General features: G+C 37.1%; 1 protein-coding gene across 1 annotated transcript in view; it reads right to left on the bottom strand.

Moving 5' to 3' along the window:
• Positions 1 to 24,641, bottom strand: part of LOC139717935 (tensin-1-like) — a 126,452-nt gene that overhangs the window by 1,034 nt on the left and 100,777 nt on the right. The window contains exons 5-12 of the mRNA XM_071629420.1: positions 15,669 to 15,704; positions 11,247 to 11,300; positions 6,087 to 6,409; positions 5,294 to 5,361; positions 3,970 to 4,118; positions 2,108 to 2,230; positions 1,168 to 1,232; positions 592 to 788 (exon numbers count right to left, since the gene is read on the bottom strand). Coding sequence (XP_071485521.1) covers positions 592 to 788; positions 1,168 to 1,232; positions 2,108 to 2,230; positions 3,970 to 4,118; positions 5,294 to 5,361; positions 6,087 to 6,409; positions 11,247 to 11,300; positions 15,669 to 15,704 — 1,015 coding nt within the window. The remainder of the gene's footprint in view (positions 1 to 591; positions 789 to 1,167; positions 1,233 to 2,107; positions 2,231 to 3,969; positions 4,119 to 5,293; positions 5,362 to 6,086; positions 6,410 to 11,246; positions 11,301 to 15,668; positions 15,705 to 24,641) is intronic.

The following is a 24,641-nucleotide window of genomic DNA, read 5'->3' as shown; positions in this document are numbered from 1 at the left end:
AGAATCAAAAAAACATTTGATAAAACAATGCCAACTGATGCACATCTGTATATCAAACTGTCTTTGAACAAAACTGGAGGTACGTACAAAGTAAACATCATGATGTTATTTTTAGAAGGCTTGGCTAAACAGTAAAATTTCAGACTGAGGAGACTTTTAACATCCCAAACTCTACTTGGGACTCCCCAACTCCACTGCACCCAACTAACATGAATGAACATCAAACATTGCTATTTCTTGAGTCATTATGTAAATGACACGACTTTTAGAAGATTACCCTTATATATGACCTGGACCTTCATTGGATTTTTCCCTACAGTCTTACTGTTTACTTCCCCTACCATGCTACATTTCTAATGAAAGTTTGATCGCATCTCGCTTAAAATTGTAACTTGAAATTTTGCCCTAAAACCACACACAGACAAAATTTTTTATCGATAGGTGTAAATGCAGTCAATAGGTTTTTATGCAAACTTCAGAAGAAAAAAAAGAAAACATAGATAGGAGTGTAAATCTCTTACAAAATATAGGAATGATGTAACCTTCTCTATTTGAACTTATGTTGCCATTCACAAGTTTTATATTCTCTACCTCCATTTGAGTCATAGTTAGGCACGCCGTGAATCACAATGTGGTGCAGGAACAAGGGGGCGCTGTTGATCTGGATGGAGTTTGTGAGCAGGCCAGTAAAATAATCAATGTAGCGCCTCTGGGAGGGGTGCATTGAGTTTGCTGCCTTGGCATCCAAGAAGCGCTTCATGGCAAACCGGTCCATGGAGGATTCAGTACTAGAATTGATGAAAGAGGGAGATGAATGTCAAACTTTGCTTCTTCACTATAATTGATTTTACATTCATTGAAGGCAGTTTCATGTTGCCCTTAATATAGATTTCTAAAATGATATTCGTTATTTAACCTCATATTATTTAGCATTTTACAGCACATTAATTTGCATAAACTTGTAGCTGGTAATAGATGAGTCAAGTTAAGTAAATGAATTACGGGTATATGGCAGATGTGCTGACACAAAACAGAGAACGAATATCAACAATTCATTTAATTTGAAGATGGCTTTGCTAGCAAAAGATATGAAGGCATTTTGAAGGGGAAAAAACGTTAAAAAACAATAAGTCAAGTAGATTAGGTTAAGGGCAATCATCTACTTACTTTGAAGTGATGTGCATGTAGTTCATGAATGCAGACACCACAACTCCAATCGGACCTCGACCACCCTGGAAAAAGGATAGAGATTTGTGGTATATTACACAAATGATGCTCTGCACATAACACACAACACAGACTCTATCAATTTTTAAATGGTTCTTGCAAGCACTTGTGTATGAAGTTACCTATATATACATGTCTTTTCATCATTACATGTATTTTACTATCTACCTACATTTCAAAATATAACACATATATTTACATACACACAAGTGCATTCAATTCATTTCTTAATTCTTTCTTCCAAAGTACAAAAGAAAATGACAGATAATCTTGAGTAAACATTGGTAAACATACATATTTTATGTATCATTCTGTGAATGTATTAACATGTACCTCAATGTCTCTGTTTGTTTGAAAATGACAGCTTAATAGGCATACTGAGTTTGTTTGACATTGCAGCATACCTCTCTATGCTACAATATATCAACGAGTGCAAAATTGTACATTAGTTTCTTGACATCAACATAGCACACTCTGTATATTTTGGCATATCTACCCACCGATATATCTTTTTCAATCGGGCTGGCCTGCAGTGACTGTTTGTATACATATCTTTCAATCTCAGGCAATGTTTATGTTTCCATTCATCTATCAACTATAAACTGTTTCTTGTCCTATCTCTCTCTCTGCATCTCTCACTCTCTGCTCCTGCCTTCTCTTGCCTGCTCTTTATCAGTTTCCAGGAAAAAAAAATCAAAAACATTTTCCAGTTTCGAAGGCATTTGTAAGTTGACTTACAGTTGACTTCTCATGTATTGTTAAAGTGAAAATTTTTGTGGCGTTTCTGAAACTTCCTCTTTTGTATGTTTTTTTTTCTTTGTTTCACTTCAATTCTCTCCCTTCAAGACATCTGTGGGTACATCTTTAAAGCTGAACCTACCTTACAATGAAGGACCACCACATTGTTGGGGTTAGTCTTCATCCAAGTCTCAATCTGTTTGCAGATACTGCACAGCCTCTCCAGGGGTGGGGCGAGGACATTGGGCCATCCCAAGTCACGCACCTTTAATGAAATCCAGACAACATTCACTCAGCAAAATCAACATTGTACTACTCCCTTTCATTACGAATACTAAAATATCCCCCCCATTAAGACTTTTTTAAAAATGCGATATTCTCAATGTCATCGAAATAGTTCAGAAAAGGAGGTAACCTTACATGTCACTAGTCATAACAAAATATACCATGTATATTCTTCATTCACTTCTCTTAATTTGTGGGAACACATTCAGATCCTTTGTTAAAATACAAAAAAAAAGAGTGGCTCACAATCTTTTGAATTTCAATATCTTGCGCTGTGGATGGATCTCTTGAAAGGCATACATGTAAAGTATGCATTACTAATGAAATCTTCTCTGCCATTCGGAGTACGTGGTTGTGACTAACATTCACTGACTTGTGAAAACATGGGGCAACTTTACAATTCTGTAAGTTTCTGATTTCAGGTCTGATTTTGATGAAGTCTCTGCCATTATGTCTATCTGACTTTACTCTTCATTACAAAAGAAAAACCAACAACTTGAAAATGGTGTGAAGCTGCACAGTAAAGGCAACAAACTTCCAAAGTTTCTCAAAATCTTCTCTGAAGAATGGCATACTGGACTAGAATATGTAAAATTCAAGCTCATATCACCAATATGTTCCCAAATGAGCCTTGACTGCAATCATTTTTTAAATAGATTTCTTTAATTGTGCCAATTAACTCTTCTTGTAATCACAGAAAACATGAATCAGTCTCATCATTCAAATGGCACATATATACAGCATGGGCTGAATGTAAATGATGCATGTGTCCTGCACTTTTATTTGTAAGATTAGATAAATGCATTTCTCTCTAAGATTCAATTTCCAACCCCATGATACTTAGCAAATGATGATTATTTGCATTAATGGATTCATCGCTGGTTGGAAGTACACTTTTAGAAACAAGATGTGAAAGGAATATGAATGACTGACATCATTAGTATGCCTTCAATGAGGTTTTGATGACTGTAATGTGACATGAATTCATTAAATAAAGATCTGTTCTCCCTCTTGGCCAGCATTTGCCATGAATCACCTTCTCTGATGAAGAAACTTGCAACAAATCAAACTGCATTTAGCAACTGATCCAAAAGCCTCATATTCCTCAAGGGTTCAATGAGAGCTCTTTGTCTTTGTTTTGCATCAACATTTCACATTGGCTTCTGGCAATACAATCCCCCATGTCATTTGATTTGCATTCCACTCTGCTTAACATTAAGTGATGAAGAAATATCAGAACATGAAGTGATGAAGAAATATCAGAGTGACAAGAAAAGTTCATTGACACAATGGGGTTGTTTGATATTTATACATGTATCTTCACGAACAGAAAAGACTGTAACTCAGCATTTTGATATTCTGTGACACATCACTACTTGAATACTTTATGAAGTAACCAAAAAACAACATGTCTCTTAGTTGTATTTGCCAATCACAGATTAAAGGAATAAAGAAATAGTTATTTCAGTCAGTCAGATTTGACTATTTATAGTCACTTCCTCAATAGCAACAAACAAGCAGCACACAGAGATAACCAAGGTATTAAAAACACACAAAAACACCCTGATTTGTAAATCGAGGAGAGATTGAAGAGCTGGCTAAGAATAAAAAAAAGTCAGATGAAGTTGATGGACAGCTAGAGAAAGGGAGAAGAATGGGGAGGGAGAATGCTTGCATGGGAGGGGGAGTGGGAGGGGAAGAGAGAGAATAAATGTGCACCTCTTGGTTGAGCTTGGCGATATCATGTCGCCTCCTGGAGAGGTTGAAGACGACGTAGCTGTTTTGATGCTTGTTCTGTAGCATCCGTACGACATCCCGCAGGTTGCTACGGTACTGGTTCTCCAGACCACCAGCGGGGAAAGACACGGCTAGAGAAGACAAAGGTAAAGCAATGTGAGGAAAAACACACCATGATAGAATGAGGGAGATGGAGTTAACTTCACATATCATGATGAGGCAATTATACTTCAAACCTTCTGATTATTAAAAACATATTTGCTGTCACACAGGTCATGGTAGAATAAGATCTACGACACGATTACAAGTCATATCACCACTACCATGAAGTTATACATAGAGATGTAACTGATCTGTTAGAAGCCTGTGGTATCTGAATTGGATGAGAATTGTTGTGGCAGCATCAAATCTCAAAGTCCATTGAAACTGGGGATCATATCTATATCCATCTATACATATCTACTGTCAGATTCTACAGTACAAGAGTAATATGGGGGCAGCCCATATCGAAACTCAATGCTGAGAAAATTATTGCACTGTACTATGAAGGTTACTCATTTTTCACGAATGATTTTCAAAGGGCAAACGCATGATTTTTAACGATGATTTAGATACTCCCTAACACAGGGTTACCATAGCAACTCTGTAGCTCGCTGGAGAAATCCCAATCATGAAATTAATGATCGCAATACTTTGAACAGCTGTGTTTTTTTTTTTTAGTCTAAGAATTGCAATTGAATGCTTGAAATGAATAAACATCTTATACAAACCATCTTTGTCGTTGACAAGAGTATCATGTACTGTAAAAGTGGAAATTTTCGCGGTGTTGAAATTTTCGCACATTTCGCGCAACCAGAAACTAGCGCGAAAATAAAAGCATGTGAATATTTTTGCTTGCCATATATGTTCCTGTGCCTGATGTCTTGATTCCGCGGAATTAAAAACACGCGAAACTCTTCTAACCCGGCCAAGCGTGAAAAATTAGTCACGCGAAAATATCCACTTTTACAGTATGTCTCTATCAAGACACAAAATGTACCAAAACTTTTATTGCACAGTCCTGTAAAACATGATATATTCGCGGCATGAATCTTTTGCGAATTGGAGCCAACAGCCTTTTTTGCGGCATGAAATTTTCGCGAACTGCCACTGGCATTCAATGCACATAGTGTCGACAAGAACTTTCGCGTGCATTTGAATTTCGCGAATCTTGGCGCTCACAAAATTTGTGAAATTAAAATGCATGCAAACATTCCTCGTTTTACAGTATTTATTTTCTGCAACATAATTGATGTGTGCAACTTACCAATTAATCTCTCAGTAATGTAATCCACTTCTATTTCAAACGAGTACCTTACAAGTCCATCTCCACTCCTGAAAAGCAACAAAAATTTTATATATTATGCGTAAAACTGACAAAGATACCCTCATTTGGAATTTGAGTCTTTGGCAAAGACAAAAGTCATACAATTTCAATCCTTGATTGCCCCTCTTGTTTGGGATCTTTAGAGTGAACATGTACAAAACTTACATGCACAAGATTGTGTTCACACACACTGTGTGCAGTTTCCTCCTTTATTCTGGCCAGATATTTACTTATATTCGTTGTGTACATAACACTTTGACATGAAAATATAATTCTTGCCCACAACTTTTGTTTAAATGGATTGAAACATAATACTGTTTCAGTGATATTCCAATGTGTATTCTGGCTAATGATGTCAAATGATTTTCATACTGATGTTATCAATTTCATTTGCCATTGGGTTCCTGAGAAGAAGAGAAAGAAAGTGCACTTACCTCTACCAAATAATTTTTATTTCTCAAAATATATGTTACATGTACATCTATCTACATTGATACAGACGTTATGCAGGCTTCTATGTGTTGGTTTGAAACCAAGTTATTATGACTGCATAAGAAAATTAATTTGAAGTGAAGTTACGGGAGATGATAATGGAAATGGACAGTTTCAAACTTATTGTCATTTGTTCACACACGTTACAAAACCTCCTTGTGTCATGTATCACAAGGGAAATCAAGACTGGTGTAGCCACTAGAATACAGGACAGTTTTGGTGACAAAAAACTGTGACCCACTTGATTCCGATGGTCTTGGTGTGCGTAACTTGTGGTTGCATCATGTTCATGGTGGTCGGTGCGTGTTGTACATTGGCCACAGAGTGTTGGACGGTGACAGTTGCCTGTTGCAGCTTGGGTGATTCTTGGTGTTGCAGATGCTGTTGCTGATGTTGTTGTGGTTGCTGTTGCTGTTGCTGCATCATTTTTTTGGTCACAGGCACTGGTTGCAACTTGGGGGTTGAAGGAGGGGTTGGTGAGGTTGGTGTGGAAGGTGCAGACGGTGACCTTCGGCGGCGGTTCTCACTGGGTGATCCTACACCACTCTTACCTTCTGGTGATGTCTGGATAAATTTGCATGGGGAGAATGAATGAAATGTATGACATTCTTTTTTTCCTGACTTTTTAGAAATCAGGATATGAAAAGGTTAAATGTAATGGAAACTTGGAAAAATGTTTTTATTATTATTTTTCTAGTTCAATTCGTATCTCCCATTGCGCAGAAATTAAGTCTCAGTTTCTGGCATTTTGTGAATTGAAGGCACAACATTCATCAATTGTCAGTACAGAAAGCCTGCATGTGAGGCAAACACAATCATTTGGCTGACAGAATTCCAACAGACTTAATGAAACCATGGTAACATTTGGTGCTGCTTACTTTTAACTCAGTTGGAGCTAGAGCTTTTGCAACTACTTCTGCAGTTTCATTGTAATCATTCTCTTCGTATAATTTCATCACTGTGGGATCAGACCTCTCACATTCTTGGAGTTTTTGAGACATATAGGGAGAACTGGTGGTATCAGGGGTGTCGATAAAGGAGTTTGAGGGGTAGGGTAAGGTAGTTAAAGGATAGAGAAGGGTGTTTGGAGGGTAGAGAAGAGTGGTGTTCAAGGGTAGGTAAGGGGTACATCAAGCTGGTGGAGAGTGGGGGTGACAAGGATGTTTAAGGAGTAGAAGAGGGCAAAGTTAGGAAAGGAACTGAATAGCAAGGGAGCATCTTTGGGAGGGGGTGGGATGGAAAGGTTGTTTATAATAGCAGGGAGGGGGAGAGTACTGTTACCTGGACAACTAAGCATATTACTTGCATGTTGTTCCTGCCTTATAAACAAGTGTGTTCCCACATCAGGTGATGATTGTACGAGACACATTGTCACTCTTTATTAAGATTATCTCTTCATGGAGATATTGCCTGATACTTTTTATCTGATAGCAAATGAGATACTTTTCTGGACCAAGTTTTCTCTTTTCAGATTGAAATTTTCCTCATGACCTTAACATTTACTTCAAAGGTCAGGGATTATCTTCACCCCCACTACCAATTTCATTTGCAGAAAAAAAAAAGTTAGAGCCAGTGGAATATAATTCACTCATCTGCATCCCTTTCAGACCTAGATAATTTCTGATGTGTGCACCAGTTTAATTCTGTTGGTCTGTAGATTTTCCCTTATTTAAAAGGAAAGTCCACTCTGTGTTCAAGTGACTCTGAGAGATAGGTCAAAGAAATACTGTAACTGGACATTTTCGTGGAGTTGAAATTTTTGCACATTTCGCACAACCAGAAACGAGTGGAAAATAAAAACATGCAAAGATTTTTGATTGCTATATATGACCTTGACCTATGCCTTTCACTCCAACAAAGGGTTGAGTGGTGGCATCCGCTTCATGATGTCCTGCCATTCTTGGCGGTTGCTGGCTAGATGACAGGCTTCTACTAGTGAGCATATGTTTGTGCTCCTACAGTCTGTTTTTACACAGTCTGTCCATCTCTTTGGTGGTCTTCCCTGTGGTCTCTTACCAGAAATTCTTCCCTCCATTGCTAATTTAGGAAGGCGTGTTACCGGCATACGTATGAGATGTCCAAAATATCGTAGTCTTCTTTGGGAGATTCTATTTAATACTGTTCTTGTTGCATTCAATTGGTTCCTTATTGTGGTGTTCCTTATTCTATCCATTCGTGTTACGCCACATATTTTCCGCAGGCATGTCATTTCAAAAGTCATCAGGCGGTTTTCATCTTCTTTCCTGAGTGTCCATGTCTCTGCTCCATATAGTAATATAGGGAGAATTAGTGCCCTGTATAATTCGGTCTTTGTTGATGACTTAATATTTGTTGAACTCCATATGGTGTGAAGTTTCTGGACTGCCCCCATGGCTATTGCTATATATTCCAGTAGTTAATGTTTTGATTCTGCTGAATTAAAAACACATGAAACTCATCTTGGCTGAGTGCAAAAGATTACTCACATTAATACACCCACTTTTACAGTATTGTATATGCCACACAATTAGTGAGGTTCTCATTTTTGTAAATTTCACATCTCTTGTGGTATTAGTGAATTTAAGGATGTGCGAAAATATAAACTCTGATCTCGACATGAATGTGACATGCAAGCGTACATTTTTGTGTTCATTAGTGTGCTACACAGTTGCAAATTTAACCCCTTGTGAAATTGTTGGAAAGTCCAGACCCTCAACCAAATGGCAAACTTGAGAGGCTTTAATATCAAGCCCATCTAATTTGAATATCTGAAAAAAAACCCGAATACTACCGTTCAAGGAAAACATGAGAAACTTTAAAATATTCTGTGTGCTGTGTCTGATCTTAATAAGACTTCCATCCGTTTGTCTCTTCTAGTTTATTACTTAACTACTTAAAAAATGAGTGAGACAAAGAACAGATATATTAAATGAATTGTGAAAATGTACAAAACAAGATTAAAAAAAAAAACTTCACATTGAAATTATAACATTTTGGGACAATGTTCTAGGCTTAAACAAATTTCATCTTCTGAATCACAAGAGATAATGCAAAAAATGATAAGACAATGAAAACTACCAAACTAAATGTGGGTACCTGCAATAATCTTCAGGATTGAGAGAAGCAGATTACCCTTAAGAAGAAAAACTTACAATCATGACAACCATCACTAGGAAGGATAGAGAAAACTATGCATGAATGTTACATGAATATATATATCTATTTATTCATTCATTTATATAAAATCCAAAGAGTGATCACTCAAATATTTCCTTTTCTGAACTTCATTTGCTCACACAGCACACGGTATTTGGTATCTCTCTTCGCTTACCAGGCTATGGAAGGGGTAGAATATATGCTTTCCATTATGCTTTCATGATGTTCCTCAAAATTTCCTCTGGCTCCAAGAGGTGAAAGTTGATATTGAGGTGCCTTGCCTACGTGGTGGCAAGCAGGTAGGCAGGTATTTCACTCTAACAAGAATTTATTGCCTGGATAATATCACAGCACATCGTGGCATAACACTCTGACTACTTTTCAGAATGACTGGATTTCATCTGATGACAACATGTAATGCCAAAAGCGGGCATCTGAAGTGCTTTTGGCAAATTTATCTATACCAGGATCGCTTCTCTTCCTGATTTGTGTGTAGGTGTGAAGGTTAATAAACTTAGCATAAAAGCTCAAAGGGCACGCTGTGGGGGAGAGCGATTTTTATGTAAACGGGACATGTAGGCCTAATTTCGCTCTTTTTCCTGCACCATTACACGTGCCAGTGCTTCATGCACAGATCATATTTTATTTCATGGATTATTACTAGAAGCGCAGATATTACCTACTGTCAAGACTAAATGGACAACTTGTATATCTTCTACTTTCAACCTGCACATTTGGCGTCAAAACATTTGGAAACATTTGTTTATTGTATGCAGTAGCAATGCAAAGGTCACTCTGTGCTGAGTAAACACAATGTTTGCAATTCAGTCTTCAGTCTGCAGACACTTTTTAAAGGGAAACACCACCTGTATTCAACCTAACTGACTGAAAACAGGCACAAGAACAAAACAGACAAAGATATCAATAACCTTTGACCAACAAACACAGAAAGTTTTACCATGAAATATTAGAAGTTGATGTTGTTATGTAAAACAGCGACATTAATCAAAATGATGTGTGCAAATGAGACATTGATGACAATGTCATTGCCTCATGATTGCTCCACTGGTTTGTGCATAAAATATAATTTGCTGTTGTGACTGTGATAAAATCACGATTCTGGGAAACAGTGTGACATTTTAACATATTCTCCAGTGTCCTTATTTCTTGTCCAATATTGATTACATTTGCCATGTTCTGTTTGAGTTAACTCCAGTCATGTCAGTCAGACAAAAGAATAAACTAAGCCACTGGCCAGAGAGAAATGACCAAGATGGAGGTAAAAATGTGAAGGAATTGTTAAAGGGATAGTACAGTTTTGGTTGAGATGAGAATTAGGCTTTTAAATTTTTGCAAGATACCAAGAAAACACTTATGATATAGTACAGAGCCTACCGTTTTAAGAGGAATTCATAGTTTATTTGATGAAAATCGGGTTTGGAATAACTGAAACATCCAAAAACAAAGTAAAACAAAGCGATCGTTACAAAGTGTGGGTCCCACACTGTACTAGAATCGTTCTTTTTTGGATATCTCGGCCATTTCAAAACCAATTTTTATCAAATAAACATTGAATTCCTCATAAAATTGCATGCTCTTTCATATTTCATATGAGATTTTTCATTATCTCACCTAAAAATGTTAGAAACCTGAAATTAGGTCTCAACCAGAACTGTACGATCCCTTTAAAGATTAGCCTCCAGTGAGCAATACCACAGACATATGTATGACCAACTCTATGCCTTGCTGACAGCCTACAAACATTGTATTTTAAAAAGGACCATGTTAACCCATTGAGGACGGGCTGATTTGCTACAACACGCATTTCTCATAGACACTTGCCGGAGTATACTCGGGACTCGTCCTCAACAGGTTCAATGAATACTCACATTTGATTCTCTGTCAACTCTGTTGCTAGTCACCTTATTTTGGTAAAATTTTCACTAATCTAGAAACTCCTTCCCGTGAATAAGATCCCTTCTTCAACAATTTAGAACAAGTCCCAACAAACCTTCAGGCTTGGGGTGGGATAGATAGTGAATGCATGGTGTACTAAGTAGCCCAGGAAAAGTAAAACCTAAAATACTTTAAACATAAGCCTGCATATGCATGTCTGCCAAAGGGCTACTGGAGCTGGTAACTTCTCTTCAAGACTGTTTCCCTTTTTTCAGCATTAGGAATGGTATTGATACGGGAATAGCAGTCAGGCTACCACTAGACCTGCATAAAAACACTTGTCTCCCCATCACTGCAAATAATGACTTACCCTCGGGGATCTCGGAGACTTTGGAGACCCTTGTTTCAGTTTTTCATTACCAGGCTGGACAGGAGAGAAGTGAAAAATAAACTTCACTTTAGACTGACAAACTTCTGAGTTTACCAGCAGGTCTGGTAGGGAAAAAGAGATGACACTCCCATAAGTATAGACTCTCTAATGTGCATAGGTTACCTAATTAGGTGATCCGAGTATCCTCTCGGATCACCTTCTGTATCTGTACGGATTCTTTGTTTTTCTTCTTCTTCTTTATTTCTCCTCAAAAGTTGTGCAGAGGTTAGCTCAGAAAGTCCGCTGCCTGTCAATTTCAAAATTATATCATGTATGCATCATGTCCCAAAGACGGCAAATCTAATGTATCATTGTGATCAGTCGACCGTGACGTCACTATGACGTCATTATATGAAAACACATTCTCAATCATATCTCATTAATGAAATAGAATTTTTCAATGAAATTTACGTCACATATATTTAAAGTTATGCGCATTCTACTCATGTTCTCAAAATTCATATTTTCTCTTAAAACGTGCGCGTACGCGCGCGTTGAAATATTTGTATGCTCCAATCGAGCTCAAAATTTTTTTGCACACGTTTCAGACCATTTGGAGCATTTTTTGAAAAATTGAAAAAATCGGACGGACGCGTACGCGCGCGCGCATATACGCACACACAGCTCATATGCAATTGAAATTTCCAGTTTTTTCACTTTGATCGCATGTCTGAAATGTCAAGGAATATTTATGCCACGTTTCAAGTCAATCCGACTCAATATGACGTCATACGGGGCCGTCAAAGTTGAAATTCCGCGCGCGCGTCAATGGCGATATACAGTGCAACTATGCCAAAAAACTGCCAATTTTAAATCAGATTTTACTCGTCAGGATGGACGGTGACCCCCCATTTTCTTTACATATATTGAAAGCTGATGAGTTGTACATGTCATTTCATGGGTAGGCAATGCTGACAAAATGATTAAAAGATATCAAATTTCTTAATAAAGTAAAAAAAGTAAATTTTCAAAATGACGTCATCAAATTACAAGTTTACTCGAGCGTATCTCACTTATCCTCTGCCAATTTTCTCCCATATTTCAGTATGTTGTAGCTTATGAAATGTTCTTTCATTAATGTAAAAACAACATTTTGATTGGATGATGTCATCGCCTCGTAAATATGGATTGAATGTATCCTTGTAGAATTTGACCAGTTTACGTGTTATCTCTATGGGAGAGCAGTTTTTCTGGCAGTGAAAATTGACATGACTCTCTCTTTCGAGCACTAGCTCACTTTTGCTTCGGTGAATTTTTCCCAGATTTTAGTATGTTGTAGCTGAGACTTTGGGCTATCGTAAATGTGCCCTTCATTTTTTCATACGACGTCGGCATCACGTCGAAAAACTTGGTTGAAAATGGCACGTGGCTTCGATGCAGCGTCATTTTGCTTAATACACAGGGCCTATGGAGCATGAAATAGGTCATTGCATAGCGCATCCGACTCGTAATCCTAAGGTCCCTGGTTCGAGGCTCACCCCTGCCAATATTTTTTTTTCATTTTTTTAAACACTTTTTTTCTTCTTTTTCTTTAGTTAGTCTTAATCTCCCTTCCTAACTTTATCTTTTTCTGATTTTTTTATGCTTCTCCTTCAAATTTCTATAAAATAACATATTTTTTTCTTTATTTTTCTTTCTTTCTACTACTTTCTGTGCAATAGATGAACAACAACAATGGCTATCAATCCCATATTTTGCACATGTTTAGTTCATGTCACGTACATTATTTCATAAAATAACAACTACTTGATCAGACACCATCTTGGGTATGTAAATTAAGGTCAAAGGTCATAAATGTTTCATCCTGTATCTTGGTGAATACATGTCCTATCTTTCCCATATTTTGCACACACAAAGACCATGTAACAAGGATCATTTCACAAAATAACCACTTTTTGCTCAGACGCCATCTTGGGTGTGCAAAGTGAGGTCAAAGGTCATATGTACTTCTTTCTGTATTTTCGTTATGACGTGTTATCTCTATGGGAGGGATTTTTTTTTAATGTGAAAATCGACATGCTTTTCTTTATCGAGCACTAGCTCTCACTTACCCTTCGGTGAATTTCTCCCAGATTTTATGTTGTACCTAAGACTTTGCATTTTGCATCTTGGTGAATACCTGTCCTATCTTTGCCATATTTTGCACACGAATATAGACGATGTCGCAAGAATCATTTCACAAAATAACCACTTTTTTCTCAGATGCCATCTTGGGAGTGTAAAGGTGGGTCAAAGGTCATATGTATTCGTTGCTGTATCTTCGTTATTCAGTGTATACAGAATTGGTACCAAAGATGGCAGATATGACTCCCTTTTCTAAATGAGAATCCAAACCTCACACGGCCAATGTCTCTAAACACAGATGAAACTTGTATTGTCATGCCTATTACGATCAGGACTCGAATCATTGATTAAAAAAAAAATCGGATCACCTTAATTTGTCAGTGATGACAAATTACAATCTCTAGTTTTTATTTCATTTCATGTCATTCATATAAACATACATATATATAAGAGATTCATAAATTGATTGACTACAGTAAGTCACAACATGGAACAATAAAGCTTAGAGGTACATATAAACATGCATAGATATGTACAGGAATACAAGCATCCATGCTATACATTCATATATGTAGTGGTCATTTTGTAGACAGAGAGAAAGAGAGATAAAGCTTATAAACAGAAAGACAGTTTGAAAATATCAAACACAATCCTTTCCTTCAGCCTCAATATTGTTGAACTTTCAATTAATGCTTTAGTTTCCTTTGTATATAGTGTGGATGATGAAGATATTTGTGGTTGGTGGTGAACTTGATTAATGGGCGTAGAACTTTACAAGGTCAGTGGGAACAAATTACAGCCACTGACCCAGACACCATAAAGACATATGGGGATCTCACAAACAGCATAAATCATAGTTGACAACTCTCTCTCTCTCTCTCTCAAAGAAAAAAAAAATGATATTCTTGCATGGCACGATAATATCAAAAGCATAATGGAGAAAGAAATCAACTAGTATTGTGGGCCGAAAGAATATTTTTGTAAGTGCCGCAGTGATGATGGTGGGAGAGACTGTGCTCTCTGTGACTTTTGTTGGACCCCTTTCAGATTGGTAAAGACTCTTTCATTCAAGCATCATTCTAATCCAGTCATATTTTGGAAAGTGTGAAAGCAAACTGGAATCACGTTTGTCAGCATCGTGCGTCCAAAATCATGATCAGCCATTATGTGGTTTGGATGGGTTGTCCACTCAAATTTGTTTGTACATGCATCTGGCTGCACACTGGCAGTTGGGATGATTTTAATTAGAAGACGTGAAGATTAGCTTGACTGTGTATTCCCTTTTAAAATGGTGTATGAAAGTAGTAAAGTACTTTTGAAATTAATTGTATCACATGCTGTGTGTTTGATTGACAGGTCTTGTAGTTTGTTGTTGAATGGGTTGTGTTATTACATTTAATGAATGACAAGAAGACTTATTTCAGTAATTAAGCACACCTAACTATAAACAGGGTTAGAGATGTCTTTCTGAAATATGAAAACAAACCACTTCTTTCATTCGTGTGAAAGCTCTCTATGGCATATTTGCCAGGACAGCTTGATTTGCGGGCACAGAAGACTAAAAAATGAACGTCAGTTTCAATTGTACTGAGTTTTACTCAAAAGTTTCAAAAGTATATGGGAGAGGGGGTTGAATTAAAGAGAAAAACGGGAAGAGTAAGGTCACACTCTCCCTCAGATGACCACAGCTGTTGCTTGGTTAGAATATAAAACGCCACTAGGGATTTTGCAGAGATTTTCATCTTTGCCAAGTAGGCCTATTGTTTTCTGTTATTCAGATTATGATTTGCTTGTCATGTCTTTGATGACCATATTTATCATCTAGTCATATTCTATGAGAAGTAGGACTTGATTTTTTTTTCACAGATAATCACATTGACCTCTTCCTAAATCTACAATCAGATAAATGCCTATATCAATCAAACTGAAGAAGATAACTGGTGACATATGATACAGGAACAGGAAATAATTCATCCATATATATTTTGTACAGCTCTGCTTGAGTTATAATTTCATAGCAAGGAGAAAAATAAACATATCTGATATGTTACCAGTATTTGTTTTAGTAAAAGTAATAATGAGAAATAGAACTAATATATTCAATGATAATATTTGTTACAAAACAACAAAACTACTAGGACTGCTACCACCAATACTGATAATAACACCGATAATAATCACCATCGTAGTCACGCCACTGATAACATGATTTCAAAGGATCTCTGTGGTGTATCCATTTGGAATGGTAGTTTGAGCAACATGTAAACAAACATTGAATAACTTTCTTTGATGACTTACTGATGGACTTGATGGAGGTAGACATGTTGTCATCACCTGCAGAAAAACAAAACAAAACAAAACAACAATAAAGCAAAATGAGATCACCAGAAACAGACTTGAAGTACAATGCATGCAGGCATTGTCCAGGAATATATTGAATACTACACAACAGAGAGACAGAGAAAACATACTGAGGTATCTGAGATGAATAAAGCGGATTAATAGAACCAACAGAATTCACCATAAGAAAGTACTCATCAAAAATTTATAATTTTACAAGTCATTTGAGAGGAACATTAATACAAATATATAAAAATGATTAATAAAGCAGATTAATGGAACCAACAGAATTTACCATAAGAAGGTACTCATCAAAAATTAATAATTTTAGAAGTCATTTGAGAGAAACATTCATATAAATATACAAAAATGCAGATTTCACATTTGTGAAGTCTGCAGATGAACACAGCCCCATTACAGTGAATTTGCAATCAATGTACTGCAGTTTCTTTCAGACACACAACATATCACATAGTTGACCATGTAGACCGCTGATAGCAAAACTCAAAAGAATGTCTACTTTATCACAGTGATTTATATCCCATAATGCAAAGTGACATGTGACTTCCTGTCTCTGATTGGGGCATTACACACAGGAGTAAAACAGGAAGATGTCAAAGCCCATTCACACAATACAGGAAGTTGTTCACTTAAAGGAATTAGCCACCCACATTCCATAGCTTACATTCACTCTTCCAAGTAATGTCATATTCTCAATTTCTCTCTCCCTCTCTCTCTCTTTCCCTTTCTCCTATTCTTTCTCTTTCTCTGTCTATATCTTTTAATACCTCCACCTTTCTCTCTCATGTACCCATACTTTCTTTCTTTAGCCTTCTTTCAGAGAAAAGCTTAGTTCTGAAACATTAGCAAGAACCTAAATACCTTATATGAATGTCACCACCCGGGTTTTGCTATCACTTTTGATATAGTGAGTAATTTTTCATTATGTCTCTTGGAATTAATTTGTCATGTTTATATAGGGCCTATAGCTATGAAAACATCACTGGTATCACATTATATTAGTCTATGTTTAACGTTTACTTTCATATATTTTTGCAATGACTTCTCCTGTTAGGAAAGTCATCAGTTTGGAGATTGTTTGTGTAATGGTATTGTTTGTGTGTGACATTATGAAAATGTGGTTGTGTGCGACTAATATTTCTTGGACCTGAAAATCTTTGCCAAGGACATATTTGGTAATTTGTGGAACATCTCACTGGGATGGATTATGAGATAATTTAAAACTGGAAAAATGGACTTGAAACTTGGTGTGGGATTTTAGTACAGTACACACACACAGACAGACACAAACAAACATGAATAAATCTTTTCACAGTTTGTCATGGGTATGTATGTGTGCTAAAAATATAAATCATATCTTGCTAGCAGAGGTAAAGGTATGATAGGACATTTCCTGTGTGATAACGACTTGGGCCACCATGGCATTACCTTGTTACATCCAATTTTCCAACATGCCTTCATGGCACACCTGGTAAAAAGGATAACCAACAGATGAATTCTACAGGGTGGCAAAACAGAGTTATATACGAGAGACCAACTGTGTACACATCCCTAATCCATAGATTTTTTTTTCTTTTGATGCTTACATGGCTCAAGTAATGATAAAAACTACATGACAAGATGCCTGTCATTGCAATATGAGATACTTTTTACCAAATATAGACAGAGATTATTTGTAAACATTTCTGCAAAAAGAAATAACTAGGTCTGGTTGGTAGGAATATCCCTTTGTGCCTGGTATGGGTTCTGTTGGTAGGAGGGAAGTTTTGGCGAAAAGAGGAACAAGAAAAAGTATGGCTGGGTTCTACCAGTCACTCCAACCACAGTAGGCAGAGGCATTTGAAGAATGAAAGCTCGCGGCGATTCCTCTCACTGAGCTGTCAGAAGTTATTCCTGAATCAGAGGGAAGCATCCAGTAGGCCTGTCTCACAACCGTGCCTCCAGCCACACTATTGGGGTCATATCAAACCTCAAAAGATTTCTTTTTTAGCTCATATCACGGACATCCAGCTCAATGGAGTGGAGAATCAAAATGTTTGATGTGTTGATTACAAGTCAGTCTTGAAGTAAAGCAGCAAAATTTATCTGTTTTGTTGAATTATCAGGATCCTCCAACAATTCACTGAAAGCTGTCTTTATGTTTCATGTCCTCCAAGCCATGTGAGAAAGTCCTTTCCTGGCCCTGATCCATTAACCCATTTACAATGATTTCATTTTCAATAAGCTGTCGTATCTGCAATTGAGCAACATCAAAATGAATTCAAATCTAATGTATATTCACACTATGAAGTAGCTGATTGAAGCATACCTTGCTTTAAAGTGTAGAAATGGATATAGATATGATCTCACATGGCATTTTGTTCATCATTTGTCATAAAGAGTAAAATTGTGATACAAACCTGTGTAGGCCTAATCCTTCAAACCATAGCATCGGTATGGCCTATACATTTAACGGCATGGTCCTAAACTGGATAATTACATTTACTTAAATGTAGTGATACCTGATGCATATCAAAGAATTAAAGATGTGAGGTAAAATGCAAGTATTGGGTGAATGAAATAATTTGCACAAGGAGATCATAATCAGCAGTGTTGATCAAACTGCAGGCCTATACAAAAACATGCAGTTATGCTCTAATAGGTAGTAATCATCTGTTTAGAGATATGGTAAACTTGTGCCTATAGAAGATAGATATCCCTATATCCCATTATATCGTTGTGGAAAGAAATGCACTATAATTAAGAGGAATAATGGCCTCTAAATCAAGCCAAGAATTGTAAAAAATACACTCCTAAAATTCCAAAGCACTGATCGACTACAACTGCCTGCAAAAAGTGGCAATTAAAAAATCTGACATGCCTAATCAATTTCTGCTCAAGAACTGTAGTTCTTTTTCCCTGCATAAACACCATATACGGGGGAGCTAGATATAGAAATTGGCATCAATGAGCTATACAAAATTCATAATTTGTCTGAGATGAGATATTTTAACTGACATATTGCTTGACTAAACCAAGGAGAAAGAAATGTTAAATGAGAGTCTCTGCTTTTCACGATATAGCACATTTTTACAACAATGAAAACTTCACATTTGGGAAGAGTAAACATACAAGACAAAGATACATAATTTCAAGCATGACTGGGATGCCAATGATGGAGAAAGAGAGGGAGAGAGAAAAAGACTTCTATGGTTTTAATTGCCTCATGTGATGCATCACCAAATGCAACCACCCCAAAAGGAAACAGAAATTAATGAAAACTGAGTTTGTCATCTATTTGCATCAACTGGAAGGGGTTGTAGTTTTGCTCAGACCAAATTTGACAATTTGGCATCTGTAAACTTTGTGTCATTGCCACTACAAATAAGCACAGACAAAATTTGAAATGACCACAAACTGGCAGTTGGACCTTTCAAATGGACCTTTCTTTGGATGTGGTTATGTAAGTGTGAGTACAAACAGGAACTTTGTGAAACTTTGCAGCCACCAGTGACTAATATATATTTCACAATCCAAGTCCCATGAGAAGGCTACCGTAGAGACAGATAAATATCTTGTATATATTCCAACCACAGAGAGAGAATTGTGGACGGAGATAATCCTTAGAACACATAGGCCAGGATCACATGAGCACACAAGACCAATTTGCTGTGGACTTTTCATCTTTTATCGCTCACTGTTCACTGGGAGAACATTCCATGTGATTGCGTCAGCTTACGCACACCAAAGACGAAAACAAACTTTCAGAATTTGCATCAAGGTTCACAGTTTGAATCCAAACAAGCCTATCACTCAGATACATACGTACACATATCAGTCTTTTTACTGGACCCTCTGAATCAAACTCTCTCCCCTTCCTCAGAATGAAGCTGGTAGATTTTAGTCCTAAGACACCTATTACATATCCTGATTTTTTTTTCATTCCACTTTTACTCAAACATCTCACCCCCCCCCCCTCCACTATGGGGACAGCCACTACTATTTCCCAATTTCATCTGACCCAGTTATCCACCGCAGCCGTCCCCAATCTACCCAATCTCTTTCCGCCCTTGGCATTGGTGATGCCTTTGACCCCCTGCACAGCCATCAAGAGGTCAGAGGTTATGTTTCTGTGACAGAGAGGAGAGGAAAGTAATCTCTCCCCCCTTCACCTTGCTTCTTGGGGTGATGCCTTGTTTCCATGGTGACGGGCAAGCTGGGATGAAATGGTTCAGGCACCCGGTTTCGATACAAGAGATCTGACACCAAGAGAACCTGTATGGAAAGTGCTCTCTGTGAGACTGCAATTGCTTCAATTTCAACAGGCTTGAATTCTGTTTGGCTTCATGTTGTACAGAAGGTTCAGAACCAAGGATTTTTCCCCATCAAACTATGATGCATTCAGACAGAAGAATCAGCAATGGCTGCCCCATCTACCATTTTCCATGGAAGCCAGCCAAAGTGACCTGTAACATTCTTAGGAATTTTCCCCAATCCACTCAGTTTTTGGCGCTTGTACAAGTCCTCCTTTTCTTTCTGATTTTTATATGATAGTCTACGTGCACACAATTGTGGGTGGGGGATGGGTCCAGAAGAAACAAGCATATCTTCTCTGTAAAGGCAAAATATATGGTATACACATTGCAAATTGAAGTCACTTTTTTTTTTCCAAATCACCAAAAAGCAACATCATACCACTGCAGGTCTTGTTCTGCATACATAATCACTTGGGGAAAAAAGTGTGAGCAAATCAAACCATCTCACTGCAAACCACTTTTAGTAACCAAGATGTAGACAAAAAAAAAAATGCTATGCAGGCCTATATAGAGTGGCAGATATAATCCAATCAGAGCCACATATACATGAACATGTGTTAATTCAATGTCACTCAGTTAATTGTTATAATGTTGGGTGATAGTACTGATGGTTACAGCTATTGTAAAACTAGCACCAGCAATGTAGTCCCACAGTGTATACTTTTATTATGAGTTATTTGGGTGATAAGAACAGTGACAGCAGTGAACTTGAAATCACTCATTATCCTAAAATTTTGCTGCCACTCTGAAAAAAAAAGAATAATTCTCCTTCAAAATGAATGTATATCAGTTAGCTATAGTGAACATTTGACATGTAATGAATTTATAACACTATTACCAACAATGCTTGACTTCACAGGAATCATCCTTTAACAAACATTAGACCAAATAATTCACCTCTGTAATTACCACAATGCTAATTAAATGATCACAAAACTTATGGTCTGTGTTTTACAAAGCACTGAAGTCAAAATCCAAATTACTTTCAGCTGCATTTTGAACGGAACATCAATGACCCAGATATGATAAATGTTAAGAGTTTTCTCATTCTTTTTTTAAAAAATGTGTGGTGTTGCTGACATTCATTTCATTAATTTCCCTTTCTTTGGATGTGTAGTTTTGACATTATTTTCAAAGAAAGTGATCACTTTGTCACATGGAAATACATAATACTTCTTCAAGCTTCGACAAATATTGTGTGAGAAAAATCTGATGATAAAAAATGTAGAATGTGGAGGTGGTGTTTGAATGTCAAGAAGGACACCAGCACTGCTTCATTCATGAGAGAATTCCTGCATTAATGTGCTGTTGCTGGGAGCATCGCTATGTAGATCCATTCAGTACATAAGCTATGTCAAGAAGATTATGAATGCATATGCTGGGGCTGCTTCCTCCCCTTTCCACTTTACCTTGGTGCAGTTCAGTGATGTAAAGAAATACCCACTTCCCTTCGGCATGGCGACAAGAACCGAGGATGATGTCAACAATTAAGTTTGATGAAACTCGATGAGACATCAAAGGGGTAGCAGAGAACACAAATGATGATTGATGCAAATATTGCTGCGCAAATTTTGATAAACAAACTTGGTCTGGTAAGAAATGCCCTCAAGAATTTGTTTCCTTTACGGAGAAGAGGTTGATAAAGCAGGATTACAAATGAAGTTGATGTCATGCACAGAGGGGTAACTCTTCGCTATAGAATCAAGACTGCAAAGGCTGATACTCTTTTTATGTTGCATATAAAAGCAGCAGAAGGCAGATCTCTTGACAAATAAAAAAAATTAAATGACGCACACATCGAGTCTGTTGCCTTGGAAATTCGTTTAACTCCCTGGAAGAGAAAATAGCCAAATTGAAATGAATAATTTTATGTAACTGTACTGAGGCAGAGTAGCAAGGAAATTCAAAATACAGTGGAGGTGGTTGGAGTGGGTTACAAATGCAAGGTCAAAGATTATTCTATGGGCCAGAAATTAAAGAATTCTCTGCACTGACGATACATGATTGTATTTTCCCCCCTAAAGATGAGCAAGTTTTAAGATTGAAGTTCCTCTTTACTCCCTTATTCCTTCTTCACTGAGTGAAACAGGAATGATTGATTTTTGTCCTTGGATCAAGCCGGCTTCAGAACTACAAAAAGATTCCCCAAAATTGATCGTTGACTCTTGGGAAAGGAGATAGGTCTAAGTAAGAGTAAATATGCTGATTTATCAAAACCAGCTGCTGACTCCCCTGACCACAAATGCAGGTTGTGCAATTATCATATTTTCACTTGAAAAACTTGTCTATAAAAGAAATATGACAGGAAATTATCAAGTACATCTACTTGCATGAAAAAATCTCAACAGAGGGAAGTTTTGTGACCCTAATGCATCATAAAATATCTTTGAAATTCATATGAAAAGCTGATTTTCTAATGAGACAAGTAAAATCCATTTTGATATCCACTATTGATAACAGGACTTATAAACTGAGAGAAAAAGAGACAAGTAAATCCTCCAATTCCGGCGCCAAATTTGATTGCAAAATACCACATCCCATGAAGTTTAAGTTGCGAGCTGATTCATCACATCCAGTCTCATTGTGCACGACTCTCCAATCCTGCATCTCACATTATCCAAACAATTGATTATTAAAGTCCAGAGTAAAACAAAAGTGCAGAATAACTGCCAACTGTATACTCAAGATGACAGAAGTATCAATTCATTATCCTGAATGGTGTCCTCCAAAATGATAAGCACAAACTGTACCCAAGTCTCAGCTTCATACATCTGTTCGGTCTCAACAGGATGGAGAAGGAAGGATTTACAAGATTAACACCAGTAGAAGATCTGTGAAGATGGCTTGAAGCTACTCTGTCAGTTGATGTGTGGATGAGATAAACACAAAGTCTTCTTAAACCTAATCAGAGATGAAGTGAGTGAACTTCCGTCAGTGAGAACAGTCTGAATTTATGCTATAATTTGTGCTTTGTTTCTTCTGTAAGGTTTGTGTTGATTCTTGTCTGGAACATTTGAATCTTCAGTGCACAATTCTCATGAAAGTAAATAATGGGAGTCAAGCTAAATAAGCAGATTAAAGTCTACCACTGGATCAGTACAGGATCAACGACCACGACTGTCTCATGTTGGATTTGGTATTCATGCGAATATCCTGTCTATGGACTTATAGTACTACTTGTCTCAACTATTTGCTTTTACAGTGAGTAGTCATATACCTAGCTCTGTTCACTAGTGCCTAATAACCTTAATTGTTTTATTAAGGGGCAAATTGAATCTATCAAAAACAGATAAAGATTGTACATGGTATAAACTGTATGGATTGCAAGTGCACGTGCGTGTATGTGGGGAAGGGGTTTGGGGGTGTGAGTAGGTGTGTTCAATGTACCAGTACGCTGTTCATCCAAGCAGCTAAAAGTATACCTTACTTCCTGTTGGTATGGCTTCCTTGAATAAAAGAACAAGCAAACAAAGACAATGGAAGTCTGATTGCTAATCAACATGAAGGTTTTAAGTGGGAGGAGCTTTGTCTCCATGGTAATCACCAAGAAAAAAACAAGTGAATCTTAAATCATGGCGACACAGTAGGTATAGGAAAGTTCTTTACCAGGCAGAGTGAGAGGCAAACGTGGAAAATGGGAAAGGAGCAAATGATAAGCTGACATGAAGCAAACACAGTAGATATTACTGAAGACAAATCAGTATGGATACTTCTTTATTTCTTATTTGATCACACAAATGTCAAGGCCAAATTCATGCCTACCTGGTGCTGTATAAAAAAAGATAGAAAGTATAGCTAGTAAACACTTTGATGCATGTATTTGGAAAAGCATATAATGTGTGGAGTACATCATCTGGTACAGTCTGGTTCAAGCAAAACAGAATTGATAAACAAAGCAAAATCAAAAGTTTTCACATAGTACTGGGTGATTATGAATTTTTGTCAATGTAATAGGAACCAGAATTGCATTTTGGACAAAAGAAGTGTACAGTTGTGCTTACACTGATGCCTATAAAAATGCAATATGGAATGAATATTCACAAGTGAAAATTATTTGCTTATTTTTAATTAGCCAACTTCTCTATCAGGACCGATTCTACAATAGATGGTTAACATTTGATGAGTGCTGGGAGCAGCATTAATTACTTGAGGTTCATTTCTATCTCTAACATCTCCTTTTTGCCCTCTTTTTGTCTAGTTGCAGCAAGCTGAGATAATATCCACAGATATCAACAAATATCTGATGTATACTATATAAGCTGTCATTTTCATGAGGGTTCAATATTCACGAATTTGTGAATCTGTTGTACTGCAAATTTAACAACACACGAAGATGTCGCCTTGCACCAGGGCAAAAGTGCACTTGCGATAGCGTCGGTGTCCATTTGTGAAAGCAACATCTTGCGAAAATGTCTGAGACCTCCTCATTCGCGAAAATATCTGAACACAAAAATAACAGATTATACAGTATAGAGTACACTACAGAATCTCTACTTCACATGGAAAAGCATCTTGCATCATAGAAGAAGACTGTGATATTGATTTTAGAAATCCCAAAATGGAAATGACATTCACACATAATCAGTGCTGAATTGAAACTATATAGGATACAGGG

This window comes from Diadema antillarum, unplaced genomic scaffold (assembly GCF_040938485.1).
Source record: "Diadema antillarum isolate AM-2024a unplaced genomic scaffold, OU_Dant_1.0 scf00000086, whole genome shotgun sequence".
Classification (NCBI taxonomy): Eukaryota; Metazoa; Echinodermata; class Echinoidea; order Diadematoida; family Diadematidae; genus Diadema; species Diadema antillarum.
This window is presented reverse-complemented; position numbering and strand designations above follow the sequence as displayed.